Here is a 21,617-nt window from a genome sequence, read left to right as displayed (position 1 = left end):
AAGCAGTGACACAAATATCCTTATTACTCCCCTTCCCCTCCCCCCCTCCCACATCAGTCAGGATGTTGTATACCACATACCCCTCGCACTGCCTGAATGAGTGGTGTTGCTTTGTTTTCTTCTATATTGACCCAGTTTACTTCAGCTCCGTGGGCTAATGCTTCTGCCATATCAGGAAGATTCTTCTCAAAAGCAGCTTGATAAAGCTGCAACCCTGGACTAAGCTGTTTGGAGTCAAAGAACACAGAAGACTCTTGCTTGTCTCCTTCTGAAAGGAAAAAGAAATATATACATTGCTTACCTGTAATTCCTGCTTCTGTAAGGTACCTCCTAGAATTCTGACCAAAGACATAACTTCTCTGGCATAAGTCAGCTCTGACTTTGTGAAACACTCTGCACTTTGCCAGAAGTCACCACACACACCTTTAGCTTGTGCCAGCATTCAAGCACGGACACTTCACAGAATTATTACTGCCCAGGAAACCTTCCCTCCATGTTACTGGTGTGTGTGAATATCCTTCAATCTACCTACTCCATGTCATTTCTAAGAAATGGTATTAGCCAAGAAATGCATCTTCTCCCATACTGGAAGATATGAATACAAATAATAGCCTGCTGAGATGTAGTCATACAAATGTATCTTTCTGCAACAGTTTGATACTCCTGAATATATAATGAGGCTAATCCTGTTCTAAGAATTTTCATTAAAAGACACTATTGTCACATACCAGTTACGTGCTGGGGCTATAGTCCTTTGGACTACAGCATAATCTTTCATCTTGAAAAGAGTAATACAGAGTGGAGTGTGGGAAGTAAAAACATTTTTACATATAAGCTTTCATGAGTTACAGCATCGTAAGTGTTTCTACAGAGGATCAGAGTCAGAGGATCTAAGCCCCATGCTGCTTGCCTACAAACCACAGCTGTGAACTATTGCATTTAAAACGTACCTCAGAGCACTGTGATGTACTAGAATAAGCTTGCTTTGTAATTGTTTTGGATATTTTGATAAGCCATAGTCCATATATCTGTCAGCCCAGGACAATAACAATAGTACATAATTTTATCACTCTATAAAGTTTGAGTAAAGAGGAGTAATGTTTGAGGGCATGGTCAGTTCAATGTAAATAGAAAACTGAAAAATTAAGCAAGACATTCAAGTAACATGCAATGTTTATTGTCTGTGACTTAACAGGAATTCTTTCTCCAGATATTTAACCATTTATGAAATTATTATAAATTTCTCTGGAGGCACTTCTATAGTAAAATGAAGCACTGCTTCATCCACTAAAAAATTAAGTTTGGGCTCAATATCATCTGACTAAAAAAGTTCTCTGAACTTATTTAGGAGGATTCTATGCCATTCTCCATACCAAGTCTGGAGGAGAAAAAAGGTCACTCAGGCAATTACTACCCTTGTTAAAATGTTTCAGAACACCAGAACAGAAGAGAGGTGAACATTATCATCAAGCACTAATCATTTTGACATGAACATGCTAGCAAAAAAAAAAAAAAGATTAAATCTTCATCTTAAAGTACGAAGCCTAGAGCACCTGGTTCATACAAACTGTTAGCTGATATAGTAGAGGCAAGGTGTTCTCTGCTGTCATCAGCACTCTGCTGGATCCCACTGTCACTGCTTCTTACTGTTTGGGGGAAAAATGGGAATTACTATGCAGACCATAAGTTACCTGCGTTTCACAGACATGACAATAAAGCAAGCTCTTATACTTGGTCCTGAATTCATCTTCATTTTTTTCCCCTCCAATGACCAGTAATTATTCATTAATTTAAAAAAAAAATCTGAAGTCACATACTTCAACCATAACATTTACAACAATAGTGTGAAGGATTATTAGAAAGTTAGAAGATCAGGATAAGTAAAAAAGCTTAAATTATTTCATGAAAACACAAAGCAATGCAGTAGCCTGGAGACAATGGATTAAAAGCAGGGAGATGGCCACAACACACAATGGGTCACTAGTGCAAACACTGAACATGCCATAGCTGTAGTACTTACTACTACGTAGTTTTGAAGAGGTATCAAAGTAGGAGAAGAGTGAATCTAGTTCATCAGGACAGAACAGAGACTCCCGCCTCGCCTCGTCGCTAATTACAGCAACCGCTGGGACATGCAAGTTAGCAAAGCACAAAGCAGGCAGTAAGGAAGGGATAGGGCAGGAAAGAACGTTATTGGAAAAAATAAGGATGGAAATACGGAGGAAAGAAGGTGGTTAATATGTTTCTGAATGGTAAGAACCCCCACTCCACACACTCTTCCCATCTCAGAAGTGCACATTGCTCAACAATTTCCTTCCCTGTACTTCTGAACTAGGATATGACCCATTAAAAGAAGGATTTGATTTCTCTGCATGAGGCAGAAAATACAAAATACAAAGAATTACTTTAAAGATAACATGCATAACATAGCTAAGGAGAGAACTGTGTAAATACCTTTGGGGGATGCCACACCTTGTTCCCCTGCCAAAAGAGATTTTTCAGGGGCACTGTGCCTTTTCTCTTCCTGACTTGGAGGCAAAACTTTTGTTCCAGACTCAAGTGGAGATACAGCTGCTACAGGCTGCTTTTCTACAAACTTTCTTTCCACATATTTTGCTTTGATGTACGCCTCTTTCTCCTGCCTGTCATATACAAAATGTTAGGAGTTAGTAAGCTCATATTTTATTATTTTCCTACGTTATAAGAACATCCATTTCATACTACAGCCAGTAATCAAACTGCAATCTGGCACTGCGCATCGGACACACATGACATTTTCAGAAAGATGAAGGGCATATTGTCCCACTCTCTCTGGATTCTTAATTAAATTTTGCGTAAGCCTTAAACAAAAGCAGCTTATGAAAAGTTAAGAATTAAATGTTAAAATAGTGTTATATTCATATAGGTCCATTTTCTTTCAGGCAGAGACTCTAGGAAAGCAGTACGTGGAAGAAAAACATTATTCACCACATGTTATCTATTAGTACTAATTCCTTAATAACTAATGAATATAGCATATATTTAAATTCTTCAGTAAAAACATTTGTTAAAGGAACATCAAGAATGCATAAGAGAACAGTAATTAAAGCCCCAGGTAGGTACAACCACCAGATGAACTACCATAATGAATGCTGAGATATTTTTCCTTGAAACCTAAGGTTATCATCATACGGCACACACCAATTCTGACACAATGAAGAAAGCAGTTATAAAAGTACTATTACTGAAATCATTGAAAAACAGTTACCACTAGAAGTAATAGCTAGCAAATCTCCTACAGTATTAATGCTATCATTGTCTCCAAATTGCTAGCACTTTATAAATCATGGCTTTCTATAGCATGAAACTGTTTGACAGCAAGCAGCACAGAACTAGAAAGCTAATAAAAATGTTTTAAAAGACTGATCCTTTAAAATAGAACAAAACGTTAGGAAACTACCTTCAAAGAAATTAACATCAAACAGAAACAGTGGACAGGTGTATAGTCATTAGAAGGTTGTTGTAAAATAGAGCTTGTGTGCAATGTAGGAACAAAGAAAAGAGCATATTAGGGATCAGGGAGCAAAAGTCAAACTTAAGAATGAAGTATAGATGGCAGCAAGTGAAACAAGCAGTGGGATATACAAGGTAAACCAAGAGGAGAAGCGTCGCAATGGTACCAACCAAAATCTACAGAGCCTGGAGAGCTGAAGCTAGAATGGAAATTAAGATAACTTTAACTTAACCTGACCCTAGGTCGGGTGGACTCAAAAACACGTGAGGAGAAAGGCAGGCCCCTTTTAGAGAAGCAGACAGGTGAATGATAAAACTGGAATGGGAAGAGGCAGAAGCAATGTGAGAACAGACTGCTAGCTTATACAAGCAAAAACCTTTAATCACTAGAGGAATGCATTGACCCAAAAGATAATCATGCAGCATTTGAAAGCCACAGAAGGTGTATATCCCAGAAAGGAAGTGGTACAAAAGAAGAAATAATAGATCAGGTACTAAGAAGAAAAAAATCATTTGCATTTATATTAAATAATGATGCAAATCATTCAATTTAATGTCATTTATGACTATAATGAACAAATGAAATCTAGGTATATTACTACCTTTGGCTTCCAGGTTGTGGCTTCTTCACTCCCACTTTCTCCAACTTTGCTTCATATATTCTATTTATGACATCATTTCCCAATTCACACATAAGCTATGAAGCAAAATAAATTCAAACACAGTTACAAAAGGCTTTATCTACTTATTAAATTGTTTTTACCTCACTAAGCCTATTTTCCCAACTCACTGAGCTGGGAAACTCAGTGTTTTCACTGAGTTTTCTAAGTCCACTTCCAAAAATAAGCATGGGTTTATTTCATGACAATGAAAAAATCAGTGAATAAAGGGAGCAAATTCAGAATAAGATAACAAAAATACAGTTATTATTGTAAAGTATTATTCCCTTCTGAGAGGGGATTACGAAAATGAATCTGTCATTGAAGAATCCTTTTTTCTGCAATTAGAATGACATTTGCAGGCCTCATCAACAAAGACATTCTTTTCCACCAGCTTTGCTGTTATTCTTATCCCAATCCTTATTTGGTAAGACACGATTTCCTCATTTCTGTTCCAACTGGTCTAATGTACATTTTTGCTGAACCACAATCAGTTACATCTATATGATCAAAGACAAAGCATTCTGCAGATACTACTTTTAGGTGAGCTCAGTCCATGAAAACCGACTTTCTCATGGCAACAAAGATTTCTTGCTTCTAATAGCAGGTAAAATATTCAGCTTTTATTTAAATGAACAGGAAAAGATGTGGGGTGTATTTTTGTTTGGTTTGGTTTGCTTCCCTCCTCCCACCTCCCAGTATGAACTAAACTACTATTCAAAGGGTATTTGTGAACCTGAAAGTAGCGTAAGGCTTTCTGGCTTGCAAGTTCGTATCAAAAATGACTACTAATACTGCAGGCTGCATAAGAATGTATCAATAGAAACAAACAAACAAAACACACACCACTATAAATATTTTCTACTCAAAAGTACAAGACATACACCGGTTACAAATGCAAGTTTTTCCTACACTGAACATTCTGATGCCATGGCTGTAGAACAACAATCTAAGTAGAAACTGTCATTTCAGAAAATTATCATACCTTTAGCAGTTCAGGTTCCCATGAATCCAGTGTTAAAGATCTTACTTTTGAGAAGTGGACTCCTAGGCTCCTAAAGAGGAAAAAAACCAAACTAGTAACTGCATGCAATGTCTTACCTCGGATAGCTTTACCATTGGTTTATGCAAATAAAACTAGTTACCTTCACTCTGTTTACAAAAAGGGTTTACAAAAAGGGTCTAATCTTCATTTAATATATACTTTAAGAGGCCAACAACACATCATAATTAAGTCAATGTGTAAGTCAGATTTACTTCTGAAGAGCCAACCAACCTGTGTATCCCAGAGCACTCAATACAAAGCGTGATTCCTAGGTTGATACTGGCCCAGCGAGGATCTGCCAAACCACAGTCACAGCAGGCAGCATTACCAGGAATACACTGAACTCGCTGTAGAGCACTTTCTCCCTTTAACAATTTCTCTTTTGTCTCGCTGCCAGTTTCTAAGCTTCCAGTAGAAGGGGATGGTTTCTTTTCCTGTTTCTAAAAAAGAAACAAAATAAAAGACAAAATTTAAGAAAGAGATCCTACAAATGCTGATCCTGGCTGTGCACTAGAATCGTAGAGAAGCTTCTGCATTTAAAGCCAAAGAAAGCCACAGAATTGAAAAGAAATTCTTAACCTTTTTTGAAGAAATATAGAACTAAGTATAACGGCATCCAATAATCCTATAAATTTTGATCCCGCTACAAAAAAATCATCAAAACATACAGGCCGAAGTACCATTAGAAAGATGGAGTGAAAGATAGGTCAGACAATTACTGACAAAGTTTCATTGCATTTACACTGAAAGAGATAGCAAATGGATTATTTTTTTTTTAGTTCTCATAAAAAAAAAATGTTCTCTCTATTTTTAATTCTCAAAATTCAAAAAGAAATGCTTGATTTTTAAACTCACCTCAGATTCATCCCCTTTCTCTCTGTATGCTGTAGCAATACTGGTCTGAACTGCCTTAATCCATGCCTGCCGCAGCTTTTCAGAGTCAGCCTGAAGCATGCAGCTTCTGTGAAGAATCACATATGCAATCAGAGTCAGACTGAGCAAGCAGCAATAAACACACTGTTCAATATAATTCAGACTCACGTCAAAGTCTCTTGCTGTCAGCACAAGTGCACTATTTAGTATGCATTGCTTAGTATCCATTTCTTTTCATGTAACAATGCAGCTGACCACAAATTTATTGTCTCAAAACTATTTATAGGTAATACTAAAATATATGACTCTTCAAGTAACCCAGAGAACAGCTTAACTTGCTATTCCCTTTTTTATTAATTCCAAATTTGTCATGTTTATATCCTCACATACAATTTACCTCCATGACTACCTACACAAGATGCAGCTATCAGCCCTGGTAAACACGGTTCATTCACCAAAATAAAATGATTTTGAAACTCTCTTACAACTACTTTTGACACTAACAGCCAAAGGAAACAAATCATGAAGTGTACAGCTGTTGCAACACTTATGGGCTGAAAAACAATAGGCAAGCAGGAGCAAAATACATATTAATGAACCACAGGCAAGGATGCAAGCATTAGGACAGCTGTCTACTAAGAGGAGAAAAATAAGGATTGGGAAGTATAGATACACCAGAACCTACAATAAGTTTGACTCAGCATCAAAAACTTAAATATGACCACACTCAAACCGTAAATGAAAAAAAAAAAATCTTGCCCTGACTGCAGCAGGAACTGCCATACTTACCCAAAATACAACTAATGCACCGTGTTGCCAGAACCCCAAAATATTCGTATTTGGTAGTTTCATTTAGTGCATTCTGAAATGTAATTTAATGTTGCTGACTCAACAACTCATTCTGTGTTTGTTTTTCATTATCTTGATTAGAAATTTAGAGAAACTGAACTATTGTCTACACTACCAGCCACGCTACTTGTGTGGAGTAGAACTACACATTTTCTACCACTTAGCCACAAGAGCTCCATGACCACAAGCCATTTATACATAAAGCACAAGAACGCATGTTTATTTTAATATCAAAAGTAAACTAAATACTAGGAATACTTCTCACAGCACCAGTTACTCTTAGCCAAAGTTTCAGAGAACAGAATTGTTCAGATATTTGCCCTGTTTGTCCCAAGAGACATATTCATCTCGTGTTTCACAGCAACCAAGTGTAATTTCATTTATTCATTTTTAAAGTAAACAAGTGCTGCACCACTTCTCCTTACTTTGTTGGAGAAACCACCTCAAAACAGAAACGTCTTTCTATGTCTTCACAGTGTTTAACCGTACAAAGCCGCAAATCTTCAACAACTACTGTGGGATTATCCTAAGAGAAAAAGAGAAAATAAAGGCATCACAGATGAACAAAACAGTTGCTAATACTCTCAAATTACTTCTCATTTCATTTTACTTTCTTGCTTTACGGATTTTTTTCCCATGGATTTTTTTTTTTTAATAAATGGTATTAGACATACTTGTCAATAAATATTTACTTCAATTCTCATGCTTGGTTATATTTTGTGAAAGTTTGGATGATGCCTTTTGATCTGCAATCTAATTACCAAATAATCAACACCTTAAACAACAACATTCAAAGGAGCTCAAAGGTAACTGTTTCTCTTCTCAGGACATAACTTAGAAAGAAATCAGAAAGGTTACACCAAAAGAAGCTGTTCTCAGTACCAGGTACAAATACAGAAGCTGGGATGCAGTGGTTTTGAAAGTTTGATTCAAATCAGAAGACATCTATTCTAAGCTAATGGCATTTTAAAGGTTCCTTTTGTAATATAAAAACATATCAAAATGTAATTGGAAATTATAAACACAAACTGCCTAAAACGTGCTAACACAAATTCAACCATTTGTTTCCTTGTCAACCACAAAAACAAATATCTCATTTCCTGATCTGAGAGCATCAGATAACAGGCTCTGAACCTGATCTGGTAACGCTGAATCACCATAAAGGTTTTTTGTTTTTCTTCTTCTTCTGCACCCAGTTCTCTGCTAGTTTTTTTTTTTCTTTTTCTAAACATCAAGGACAGTTACAGCCTTGTGGCAACAAATTGATTCTAGAACAGTAAATCAAAGGGACGTGGGCCCAAAGGTTGATTGAAAAAGCTGGTTTTAGGCTTGGGCAGAGCTGCTCTTGCTGCTGTATACAGCAGCAGTGATAACAATTGCACTTTGCCACTGGCAAAAAGGCAGACAGACATCAACTGCTGAATTGCCTGATGCGTTTAGTATTAGATGCACGTATGTAGCATCCATAAAAATATGTGTTACAAAACAGTTATGTCTTTTTATTTTCCTCTCTCTCCAAGAACAAAATTGGATATGAAAGACTAGTAACTGGAGAGAGCAAGTCCTTAAGGACTCGAACAGAACAGCCCAGAGAACAGCACGGAGCATTTAGTCTGCCAGCAAGTGTGTACAAGCCTTTTGGGACCAACAACTTCCAAGTCTCTTGGTTAAGTCTTCTCTGTAACAAGGTAACAAAAATGCATTAAATGAAGTATATGATTACAAATACCTGTGCGAGAGTCTGAAAATCTGTAAATCCAGGTGTTAATCTCATTTTACAAAGAAAGAAATTAATTTTGAAAATAAAGGTTGTTCAAGACCATACAGGTCGTCCCTGCTAGCACTGTTTTAGCTTCCCCGTGTCAGAAATACCATCACCCACACCAAACTATCTAGAGACAAATTTTGATACATACCTTAAATTTCTTCTGGTACACAAGTTGGTTATTTTGTATTGAGAACCAGCGCCTATTAGAATAAAAAGACATCCAAACAATATGTAACTGGTTTCACACTTAATTGACTGAAATATGCTAGCATACAGTCTACTTAGAGACTGTAAGAAAAAAAAGAATTCACAGAAGTAACGCCACTCAGTTTTGACAAGTATTTCATGAGACTAATGAAAGAAGGAGAGCAGAGACAAAACAGAACAGGAAGCAAGGATTCAAATAATTCAAGTCCTAAACAAATACATTCGTGTTATGGCAACATTAGTAAAGCTATCGTACACAACACCTTCATTTCAAAGAACATTTACTTCTGTATTTTAGCAGCAAGCTACAATTTTAAGTGTTTTGATAATACAAATTCAGATGGTTTAAATAAGAAACTATGCAAACTACTCACTCCTTAAATATTTTCAGTAGAAGAAATAACTTACCAAAGCATTAGAAAAAAACTACACTGTTACTATTCCATGCAAGTTTCTCTCTGTCTGGCATTTCTTAAAATTTTAGATAAAAAAATGCACATAAACATAAAACAACAATGGAACCTTTTAAGTAGGATCTTAAGTTAAGCCTTCGGTTTATAGGAAACTATTAAAAACATTAAGGCATCTTATAAAATCCAGAAGATAACACTTGAGGAAAAAATCCTCTGAACTGTATCATCCCTTGTCAAACTCCTGTTCAGATAGGATGCAATTGAAAGAGAACAGAAAAACCATTCATTTTTTGGGAAAAATTCTGACCATCTCAGACCCAGAACAACTGCTTTTAATCAGAGCACAGAAAGGTTTAAAAAAGCAAATACAACCATCCCCTTCTAGCTTTTCTGGGGATGTGCAAAATAGAAGCTCATCAGTCACTCGTTTTGAACTGACAAAAAATACAGGAATGCAAAAAGTAATTCAGTCCTGTGGTGAGATTGGCACATATTTATTTTCCTCAAGCTTAGAACATGAGCCTTTGTTTACCATAACATAATGGCTCAGTTACCTCAAATTTCCCATTTGTACTGCAAATTGCTTTTTCTCCTGCACTGCCAATTCGTTTGAGTGGCAACAGTACACAAAACACCGCTGAGAACGAGATATGGTGCAGTACAAACTGGTGAATATCAAGCTGCAGGTCACTAAAATTAGTAACAAGAGGGCTCCGTATAATTATTCAATCACCACAAGCCATCCATGAAAAGAAGCACACACATTGCACATTGTTAAGAAAATACAAAGGGAAAGAAATTACAAAAGTTAGATTCAAATCAGAAAACCTAGTATTTGTTAGGAAAGTTAGTACGTAGTAGACAGATGAGATTCTACCTTTTAACAGGTATTCTTTTAAAATGTTGTGCAGATATATTTCATTTAAAAGTAACAACAGAGTCTTCTTTCAATACTGGATTTATGTCAAAATAGCTGTAATCTTTTTGGATTAAAATAATTGAGCAGAATTATGCAAAAACAACTCAGTTGATTAACAACAGTAGTTTTGGTCACTGCTATTTAAAAGGTATCCTTTCTACCATCTATTTAAAAAACATATATAGTAATTAAGCCTCTAATACAAGATAAGGTGGGTAATTGCCAAGATTTAAGTAGGGAACCCAATAAAAAAAAAAAAAAGCAGACTGGAAAAGGAAAATAAACCAGGCATTTGGTTTGTATTTTACGGAAACTTAATACCAAAGATAAGAACATGAAAAAATAAAAACATGAAAACAGTGCCTAAGTTACAATGGAGAGAAAAAAAAAAAAGCAGCCCTGGCCCAAGATAACATGCAATGGAGCTTATCTCTGAAACTGAGATTAGCGTGATTTACTTCATTAATGTCATACTTCAGTTGTTCTAAAGCCAAATGTTTAGCAAACTACTAAAGTAAAAATCAGCTCCATTTTCATACCAGATATAAACAAGCACAACAAATTCTACAAGTTTGTGTCATCTTTAAAGCCTAGTCTAGAAGTTTTCAAAATATTCCAGGCCCCTTTTTTCCCCACTTCCATTAGAGAAATGGAATCTGTTTAAGAAAAGTTGCCAAGTTCTGTCAAAAAGCATTGCTGTATGTGTGTCACTTCTTGACTTTTGTTTCTTTTTTTTTTTTTTTTAAAGAAATTTTTACTGAACATGATAAATAATTTAGAGCACAGCATAATTTATCTCTCTCAATTTTGAAGTAGACTTCAATGGAAAATAAAGCTAATACACTTTATTGTACTCTTTAAAAAAAATGAAGTGGCGCCTTCCTTCCAAAATGTCAGCACCACAGCAATTTCATTCGGGCCAAAAACTTGATATTTTCTAAATTTGGAATAGTTCATAAACTTTACTGTACAAAACAGAGCACTTGGAGCTCGCAGCAGTAACAAGCAGGAAACCTTTGAGCCATAACACAGGTACTGGAGGTGCTGCTGTGGGGTATACTATAGCCATGGCCTGTGCTAGGATTTGGTGTTCATGCATCTTTAGGCAGCACACATGGTATAATACTAAAAGTTATTAAAGTTTCCTTAAATGTGACATTCTGTCAAAACAGGAGAGAAGCATGGTGAAAGAAAACACACTGGGAAATCTTAAAGTAATTTGCACTGCCCCACTGAGTTTATAGCAGTACTTATATACAGTTGTTTGTGTTTAGAAACTACATTTTCTGTCATTTACACTAACAATTTAAAAAAGGGTTGGTTAAATATTCATTAAAAAGCATTTCAAATTTCTGAGAACTGAGAGAAGTAATAACAAAAATATTTATTTGAATTTGATATAATAATTGAACCACGTTTTCCTTTTGAAAAATCAGTAAACATTTTCTTCACAGCCATAAGCATACAAATAAAGCAGCAATTAAGAACGCACAACATTTAAAAGTTACATTTCTATTTCCAATGCAGTTGGTGAGAAAAATCCCACCAATGTACAAAGGAAACAAAAAGTCAAGACACTGATCTCATATGCTCAGAAGTTTGAGTGCGTAAACTTTGCTTTAATTCCTTTTTAGCTAAAACCAGCTCAACCTTACTAATTCTTTTGAAAGCATTGAGCAGCAGGTGTATTGGTGTCCCAGGCAGAATCCTTCTGTTATTTTCTTAGACTGAGCCACTTCACATCCATTGCAAGTAATCAAAATTAAATGCAGGGTTAATTTAGAGCTTTTGCGTGCCAAAGAAACATTGGGAAGGTATAAAAGAAGCTGGTTGGTACCTGATGTGATCTGGCTTTTTCCTGTCATGTGAAAAAATGGGGGAGGATTAAAACATAAGGGAAAGGAGGAAGAGGAATGAAAAATGCAAAATGAGCAAAATAAGCAAAGAATTAGCATGATCTGAAAATACAGCAGAATTAAAAAGGAAAACATCTAATGCACCAACCCAAAAACTATGCAGAACACACCAGTGTTTGGTGAAGGCTCTCTAGCCACACATACATTTATTCACACACACTTTTTTTTAATCTGAATTCCTAAGAACCAAAAGTATTTTTTTAAACCTATTGTTCCATAATAAATTCAACTGATTTCATTTTCTCATACATCCAGAAAAAAATGCATACAAGATGTCATTTCAACAGAGAAATATACAACCAAAAATGTCTCCATAACAGCTGCTGTGAGACTTTGCAGTAAAGACTTCAATAAAGATTTAATTTTCTTTCCACTAAAACATCTTATCTGAAATACAAACTTACATGTTACATTTTCAGTATAAAAGGGTTCTAAAATCTCCACCTCTTTCAATACAAAGCAACATCAAATGACAATTAGCTCTCATGGTTTACTTGGTAACCTCCCCACAAACCATTTGTTTCTTAACCCAGCGGTGTATCGAACTAGCCTGAGACTAGGAAACTTGACACAAACGTCCAAATTAATTGAAGTCTTTGGACAAGTGAACCAAGCTAACAACTGTCTGAAAAACAAATAAAGGAACAAACAAACCCTACATCATCCTGGCAAGAAATTAATTTGGACTGGAAACAAGTTTTGATACATTAGAACAGCTTTGTCCTTCTTCAAAGGTCTGCATTATCTGGTTTCAAGCTTTTCTCTCCACAGCAATTGTACTTTTCCCATTAAAATCCTCTACAGTGTCCATGGATTCCCATACCAAGACATGCACAGAGAAGCATCACGCTATCTAAAATCATAATGACATATCCAAGCCAGGCAAAACTCATTGCACCACTTCCTTTTCTCATGTTTTTAATGCTGGCAATTATGCAGTAATGGTGAAAAAACGTAAGGATTTTTGATACCTTTTCCTAATTTTGTTGTAAAGGTGTATTTTGAAAGGCCTAGAACGATCAAAATACCAACAGAGAGAAGAGAGAAAGTACTGTATTGTAACTGGTACTGCCATCAGTAGTTAGCAAGAAGATGAGTGCCATCAGCATTGGTTCAGAATATCAGGAAACTCCTGTTTTTCTTTCTAGATGAATTATTCTAGTTTTGTTTCAGCTGATTTATTTTACATCCCTCACTTTCCCCTCAAAGATGGGCATATAATGAAGAAGCAAGCTACCTACCTGACCAGAACACTAGACAAGTATCTTGTCTATATCAGGGGCCTCAGATTTCAGCTCTCAATTCGTCATATAAAATACATCATTCTCTAAATGTTTCCTCCGTTGGTATTTCACTGCACGTTCTCATGCACAGTACAGCTTAAAGCAGTGACAGTCCTTCCTTTGGCTGGAAGTACACTCTAGCCTCTACTCTATGTCAAACTTCAGCCAGTATTATCGCCACGCAGGTGAAACTGCAGTACTATGAAGTAAAGCATTCCATCAGGGGAAACAGGCAGTGGAAAGAGGCAATGACCACTTCAGTGCCTACAACGTAGCAAGCAATTACAAATGATTCAGAAATAAAAATAGGTTAAAAAAACTTCTGGTTTCAATAAAATGTGAAAAACGAAGCTAGATTCAGATAACAGTTGTCTTCATTAAGGTCACTTATTTGATTTAATATAATAGTAATAAGTTTCACAATTAGTAATGGTTTGTAATTATAAGAAGTACAAAATTAAAATGATTCATTCATTTTTTAAACCATGGATGTAGATGGCTTGTCCACTGCTTAATTCTGACATATCCATCTAGCCTATCACAATGAAATAAATTAGTTTGTCAGTCTTGTGAGAAATAGAAAAAAATACAAGCTCTCATAGCTTTGTTGGGGGATACAGTCATTTTTTTTTGTAGAGGCTTGTGTGATGCTGCATTTGGGTTTTTTATGAAAATAGCAGTGACAGCACAGATGTTTTCAGTTGTTTCTGATTGTCTCCCCAATCCCACCTGGGAAGAGCAAGTGAGCAGCTGCGTGGTGCTTGGTGCCTGATGGGGTTAAACCACAACACCAGCAAGTATTAACTGTCTGTGAGAAGTAGGCTGGCTCTGAGTCATTACTGAGCTGTTTACCTTGGCTCTCTGAAATGACTTCTTGTTTGAATGTTTTGATTGAGTACGTTGAAACACGTAAACTTACACTATGACCTTCCTTCAGGATATCTTGATTTAATTATGACTTCCTTTGTGCCCGTATTAAGTTTTCAATAGACAAATTGGTTTTAATCAAAGCCTATACCCAATCGTCTTAAAGAACGATACAGTTACAGTAATAACAGGTACGAAGCCATGTCGACAGAATTCTCAGCTACCTTCCAACACTGCTGTCCTGCTTCCTTCTGTTACCTCCCCACAGAGCAAAGCCTTTATAATACACAGAAGAACCCAAAGCAAGTTAGAGTTTTGTCTTCAGTCACTTATCAAGAGGCTGCAGTCAACCCCGCAAAACACCTTGCAAAAAGGACTCTTTGAGCCTGCCGAATATTCAGTGAAGGCCTGCCTCCCGCCCTGCTACTGCAGGGTTTTCTCAAAGTGTGCTTACACTAACACTTCACTTCTGACCAGGCAAGTGCTCTTCAATCAGATCTACAAGGTTTCTCCCTTCACCATTCTTTGATGCCTCACAGAACTCCAAACGCACTCAAAACCAACCCAGAAGGATCATTACCATTACAGACAATCATACCACCAGAGCGGACTAGAGGTAGTCCAAAGCAAAACCCCTCAGAGGAGCTGCATGCTGCTTGCTAGTAAGTACTGCCTTACCAACGGCAGCAGCCCTTACATCAGTCCATGGATATAGGTGAAACAACCCCGACTGGCTATGGACTGGTGCTGTTCCAAGATGGTCATAGAATTATTGAACTGGAATTGAGGTTGGAAGGGACCACTTATCTGAATACAGATTCTGGCCTTGGAAACACGGAAAACAGTAAAACAGATACACTGCTGCAAAAAATGTGGAGTATAAGACAAGCTCTATATCAAGACAAACTAACTTTGAAATTCAAGGACTGTACCCAACTATATTGTAAATGCTCCAGAATATTTAACATTTCCTTGATAAAAAGCATACACCATTAGAAATGCAAAAGAAATCCTGTTCAGTAAGGAAAACATTTAACCAATAGTAAAACAAACATTGTTAAAGAGACAAGAGTAACAGTATATTTTGAATTCCCAACAGGACCATGAAAACTATCCAGTAGAAGTCACTACACAGCACAGGAATTGTAAAGGAAAACGGTTTCATGCTTTCAGGAAAAGTCACAGTATTTCAATCCTTCACTACATTTCCCTGCTTACAATAGCCATACAACTTCATTTTACATTGTCACCTAACGCTTATTTTCCCAGCATACACATTTACACAGCATATTGTATACAATCATAAGAATTACTCTGTTTCAACATGAAAGTAAAGCCAAAATACCATCACAAAGCCAGACTGTGCACGATAAAGCAAGCCTCCTATACTCAGGACTTCAGTACGCTCCTGAAAAAGGCTTGCAAACAACTAGGACAGACAATAAAGAGAAACAACCACGAAGTGCCATCTCTGCATCAATTCACAGAGCAGTCCAAAGGTACTGCTGAAACTGGAATCAGTGGGTTGCACAGGTTATAAGTAAGGCCAGAATTCAACTTAACAAGCAGCATCTTACGAAGCCAATAAACAGAGGTTCTGAGTAATTACCTGTTCCAAGTCTTGAAGGCATTGCTGGCTCGCTTAAATAGATAGCCTTCCATAACAATACCATTGGCTGCATCTACATTATATTCTAGTTTGGTATCATCACCGGAGTAATCCTAGTACAAAGGAACAAGACAAAAAAAAAACAGATTGTAGTTTCAATTAAAAAGATCAAGTATTGGCCACATTAATGTCAAAAACAGTACTTGAACAATAATCTTTCGCTTGCAACATTCACTAGTCATGCTATGACTCTCAGCCCCAACACTTCTTTAAAAAGTATTTTTAGGAGATCAGATGCAGGAGATAATTTTTATTTTGAGACCAGGAATTGCAAGATTGCATTATTTATTTTACTGTTTTCTCAAAGATTAGACGAGAACAAAAGGAAGACAAGGACTGTCTCTGAATCAGAATAGTTGCATTTCAAAGAGGCGCACACTTATCTAAACCCTAGAGAATGAGTTTAATCTTTCACACAATTTAGCTTCTAGGAAATGTTAAGGTTAAAAAAACATGACCATATAAAGTGTTATCATTTGATTAGTACCCAGAATTTATTGTTAATACATAACAAATGCTGACAGCTACTGAAATTCTAAGAGGAGCACTTTGTAGGTAATTATCACCTATATTAAAAGCCCTTGTCTTTGTATCTTTCCTGAGCTTTGCATAAGTACTATGAGTGGGATTTCTCTAGTTTTTCAGAGGTCCAAGTCATCTCATTCCCATCTGGACAGGCATTAAGTAGGCATTCAAATGTATTAAACCTCCAATATCTCCCTCAAGTTCCACACAAATGGAATTTAATAATGGGAGAAGAATTCGTGGTTCTTCACATTCACTGAATATTTGAAGACTATCAAGTCTTAACATGGTCTTCACTAGATATGAAGTCCAACAGAACCTTTTTACGTTCCAGAGAAAAAAAAAAATATATAAAAGCATCTGAGTCAAAGATTCAGAGAACAAAACCCACCAACTTTAAGTGGAGGAGCACTGCCAACAACAGACAGACAATGCTACCAGTGTATTTACTGTCCTTTAGATTTGGGATTTAAACAAACATCTCCAAAACTTATCTCTGTAGCAGATGAAAGAAAAAGACACCAGCAATTTCTAACTCCACCCTGCCGTCCACATATTCAGACTTGCTTTCATTAAGACTGAATTTGCTGAGCCAGAATCCAGCCATCTGACACAAGGAATATTTCTTGCTCAGGTATTTGTGACCTCTTTGGCAAACCATCTTGTGGATATTTCAAAGAAAAAGAAGAATAAGGTAGAAGAAAAGTGGCAATGGGCATTGAGCCAAAATTTAAAATGAACTGCAGCCTGGTGCTGAGGACTGTATACAGCCAGCCTTGTAGCATTTTCTTAAGCTCTGTCATCATGACAAGTAAGCCAGATCAGAAATCTGGAAACAAGCAACTTGGACAGCATTGTATTTATTTGTTATCCCTAAATTAAAGTAAATCAAGGTGCTGGCAGAGATGACAACCACCTAATTAAGTTTTCTTCTTCACAATCTGCAACAAGAGTGTGAAGCTAGAACTAGTAAAAGCAATGTTTGTTTTTAATCTAGTAACAAATAACTGCTAGTAACAGTTTTACAATTTTTAGAAAGCTACCATTTCCAGCAAAGGTTGACTAGACTAAGTAGTAAAATGTGTGGCAATTATAATCACAAAGCCAAATGTCACAGTACAATTTTAACATAGTATTACACAACTTATAATATACACAAACATTCTCAAACTGTTCATAGTCCTTTCTTTTTTTCTCTTATATCCCAAATAAGAAGAACAGAAGAACCCCCTCCCTCCAAAAGCACAGATTTCTTTTACATGCTGGTGTCAACTCTCTCCTGAACCCCCAAATCAGAAATGAACTTACCAGCTCCCAAACATAATGAAACCTGCTAAAGATTTGCATCTTTCCTGCCTCAGTGTTGCCTGCAATTCCTTGTCTAGTGTAAGGCAATATACACTCCCTCAGTCTTTTCTATCCAAACTACCACGTAATCACATTTTCCTTCATGTTCGGAAAACTTCTGCAGAAAATGCAATGGTCTTTTCCAATGAAGCTCCTTCAAGCTTTGAAGACACTTACAAGTAGAACAGGAAAACTCCTTTGGATCATTTATCTCGCTACCCTCTCAGTCTAAGGAGTCCAAACTAGTAAGCCTAATTCATGAAGTGCATTTAGTTTTTATTTTTAATTGCTCTCCTGAATGATTTGCACTTTTACAGAGCAGATAAAGACATAACAGTATGCAGACAGAAGTTTGATATTTTCCTAACTATGCATAGACTACCAGATGGGGGGGCAGAGGGATTGTTAAAGCTTTCATAAGCTTCATCCATAAAGCTTCACTGAAGGTTGTAGTCAAGAAAAAAAGAATAGAAATGAACTTCATTACAATTAAAGGGATTAAAGCAGAAAAAGGAACTAGATAAGCTGTGTCTCATCTTACAGTCTCTTATTTCATAATTAAAGAACAGGGAAAAGCAGTCACATTTAATTTATTTTTATCTTGGCTCATGGAAAAGTTTAATGAATCACAAAAAATAATCAGGGCCGGAGAGAAATACATCCTTATCTTTCCAGTATCCCACATAAGAGAATCACATGTTAATGAAACCAGTCACTTTAAGTGACTCAGAATTTTATATTCTTTAAGCAAACACACAGCTGATAAAGGCTGAGTTTTAAGTATCATTTATTTGCTAATTAGGAGGCAGTTAGAACTACAGTATGCTTCACCTAATTAGCTAAAGAAATTAAATTAGTATGGAAGCTATACTGTAGTGAAATATTACACATTTCATTCAGATTTGAAGGAATCAACACCTATGGCTTCTGTTCTCATTAATTTTTCAAGGTTGGCCAACTACTGGAAGAGAAACATGCAGAAGGGAATTATACAAGTGAAATATACTGGGTGTTTTTATGCCTTTTTTTTTCTTTTAAACAATATCCATGAGGAATAGGAAATCAGATGGCAATAGAAAAAATCCACATTTGCTATTAAGCTGTAGGTCACAGTAGTCTCAAGAGCTTTCAGTGAACAAACATTTCTGTACAAACTTACCAATTTAGCACATACACCAAGTCATTTCATAGCTTACATGCTTTTTGTTTCTCTACTAATTTTCTTGTGACCAAAACATCACAAACCCTGCTTTTCAGGGGCAAATTCACTTCCAATATGAAGAATACTTCTATGTCAGAAAAGCCACTCAAGCCATTTGATAAGTAAATCACAGGGAGTGTATCAGCATTCTACTTGAAATTTGTATTCAAAGACGTTATTTTTCTTTAAAGAAGCAGAATATAAAAAGCAGTAAAGGGTAGAGAATGAACACCAAAGAAAAGAACAATCTGAAACATTACTCCAGCTGTACGTAGCACAACAGAAGACATTCACTGTGCAAAGCCCAGCTTAAATTCCATTCCCATCCCATAGGATAAGCAAACTGGAAGAGGAGTTGGTTAAGCTGAAGTTGAAAGCGCCTTGAGGAAGAGCTCAAAACAACAACACACAAGTCACAGTTTACAGTCTAAGACAAAGTGCAAAAAGTCAAGGTCATCACTGAACATACAAGTTCCTTGAAATACTGGCACATGTCTATTTTTGTGACAAGAATTTGTCAGCATTATTTCTCAACAGCAGTTTGGGTTTATGCTTGCTTTATGACTGTGGTAGCATCTGGTTTCCTATTACCTTGTTTACTCCAGATGTAAAAAGCTTTTGAATCATTCTTACTACAGCTGTTTCCTGAACAGTCTTTCAGAAACAGGGGTTTTGTTTTTTAAATTATAGTTATTTGAATACAACAAAAACTACTTCAAGTTCCAAGCAAACATTTTTCCTGCATTATTTTCCTGTTTATTGAAAAAAATATTAGCTCTATCACAAAACAAAAAAGCCATAATGCTGCTTATAAGCACTTTTACAATTATTTCGTAATTCAACGTTACTCAAGTAACAGGCTGCAACAAACTCATCATGAAACACAAGGTAAAGATTCCTATAACAAGAACATTTCTAGATTAATCCATACTATGTGTTGCTTCAGAAAAACAAGGAAAAGAAAAAGAGTGTTTCTTACACTAAAAAAAATCTTGCACAGTTGCTGAGTAAATAGAGCACAAGAGTTAAAACAGAAATCAGACACCAATTATCTTCAACGAGAAAACAAAGTAATAGTGGTGACCAAACCCTTCCATGACTTTTACATTAGCCACTCTAACAGTCTAATTAAAAAGGATGATGATTATAAAGAAAAGTGTGATGGGTTATTTAATTAGTGCAATTATTCTGCATGCATATGCACATATATGCAAACACAGGTAGTGGGTGGGTAGGTGTGTGCACATGGGCACTTACCTATGGATTTCAGAAAAGGAACTGCTCTTTATCCACACAATGAAGAAAAGGCATCATTCTGAAGCATCAGATTAAAACTTCAGTATATTAAAAGCATAAATACTTCATGGAATATTCAACTCAAGAAGCATAAGTTTCAGTAGCTATAAAACATGTAAGGATTTGGCACTGGAAGATTTGGGTACATATGCTTAAGGGGCAGCCAGTAGAAAGAAACATGAAAAAGCATGAGAAGAAAACAAAAAACAAAGCTGCCATCCTGGTCAGGCTGACTGGATGACAAAATGTTGTAAAGAACAAGATCCAAGGTCTACAGCAGTTCAAGATTCTGAACTTGGTGGCAAGGCTGGGAAAAGCAAGTAGGAAGAGACAAAAAACAACCAGACAGTATGGTTTGAATAACAAACGAAATAAATATATATATTTGGAGGAGCGCTGAGAGGAATTTCCAATAAGCATGCCCTCCAAAGCCTAGCTGTATTCTAGGCATTATCGTCACAAAACACATTAGTAACTTGACTGACACGGACAAGAGACAACATTTAGTAGAGACAACATACAATACAATCTGAATCTGCTGATTATATTTTTGCAACAGCATAAAATAGTCATTCAATTAAAATACAGAATAAATCAATGATCTCATTATGATGAAATCTCATTATTGCTGTTTGTACAAGAAACCAAGAGAATTTTTATGCATACACACACACACCAGATACACCTTATCAAATCTCACAAAGTTTAGAAGTTTCAATAGCTATTAATACTATTAGAAACAGTTTACCTGTAAAGCAGCCTTAAGCAGCATTTGAAGAAAAAAAAGTGAACATCATTGGCAACAGCAATGACCATAATTCGTGGTAATAACTTATTACTTCTACAGCCAATTAAACATAATTGCCCACAACTAACTTCTTTCACCAGGTACTGCTGTTAGAGCTCTAACAGCAACCCCCCCACCTACTGCCCGCTCCTACAACTAGCCCTGTTGAGCCCAAACAATTTCAAATTTGAACAAACATTAACCTGAGTTCCTTCCCATTCCCCCTTCATATTGATTCCTACTAATGATACCTGAATTGAAATCTTAGCATGTTTTCATTCCTGAATTTACTCAGACTTCAATTACATTAGATTTATTTATTTATTTAAGTATGACACCTGAATAGATACAGAATGTATTTGAATGAGAGTAAGAAGCATTCCATTACCTTCAAACTGGTATCTAATCCCTTTCAAAAGTACCTGCAGTTTTAGCTCACTACCGGAGAGTTCAGTGGAAATATTTTTAACTTCTAGCATTATACCTGCAAAATCAATACTT

The 21,617-nt window shown here is 36.2% G+C and overlaps 1 protein-coding gene across 4 annotated transcripts in view; it reads right to left on the bottom strand.

Annotated features, from left to right (window-relative positions):
• The window catches only part of ACAP2 (ArfGAP with coiled-coil, ankyrin repeat and PH domains 2), a 64,069-nt gene that overhangs the window by 10,130 nt on the left and 32,322 nt on the right, over nt 1–21,617 (bottom strand). Inside the window, exons 10-21 of one of the 4 annotated variants that reach the window (XM_084530171.1) lie at nt 15,901–16,013; nt 12,063–12,083; nt 8,835–8,886; nt 7,344–7,444; nt 6,052–6,157; nt 5,428–5,636; nt 5,137–5,206; nt 4,095–4,189; nt 2,455–2,642; nt 2,021–2,125; nt 1,554–1,646; nt 81–268 (exon numbers count right to left, since the gene is read on the bottom strand). In XM_084530171.1, coding sequence (XP_084386297.1) covers nt 81–268; nt 1,554–1,646; nt 2,021–2,125; nt 2,455–2,642; nt 4,095–4,189; nt 5,137–5,206; nt 5,428–5,636; nt 6,052–6,157; nt 7,344–7,444; nt 8,835–8,886; nt 12,063–12,083; nt 15,901–16,013 — 1,341 coding nt within the window. The remainder of the gene's footprint in view (nt 1–80; nt 269–1,553; nt 1,647–2,020; nt 2,126–2,454; nt 2,643–4,094; nt 4,190–5,136; nt 5,207–5,427; nt 5,637–6,051; nt 6,158–7,343; nt 7,445–8,834; nt 8,887–12,062; nt 12,084–15,900; nt 16,014–21,617) is intronic. The other 3 variants (XM_084530173.1, XM_084530172.1, XM_084530174.1) reach the window with 3 other exon arrangements.

The sequence above is a fragment of the Aythya ferina genome, assembly GCF_964211825.1.
Source record: "Aythya ferina genome assembly, chromosome: 9".
NCBI lineage: Eukaryota > Metazoa > Chordata > Aves > Anseriformes > Anatidae > Aythya > Aythya ferina.
Note: the sequence above shows the minus strand (reverse complement) of the source record. Positions and strands in the feature narration are given on the sequence as shown.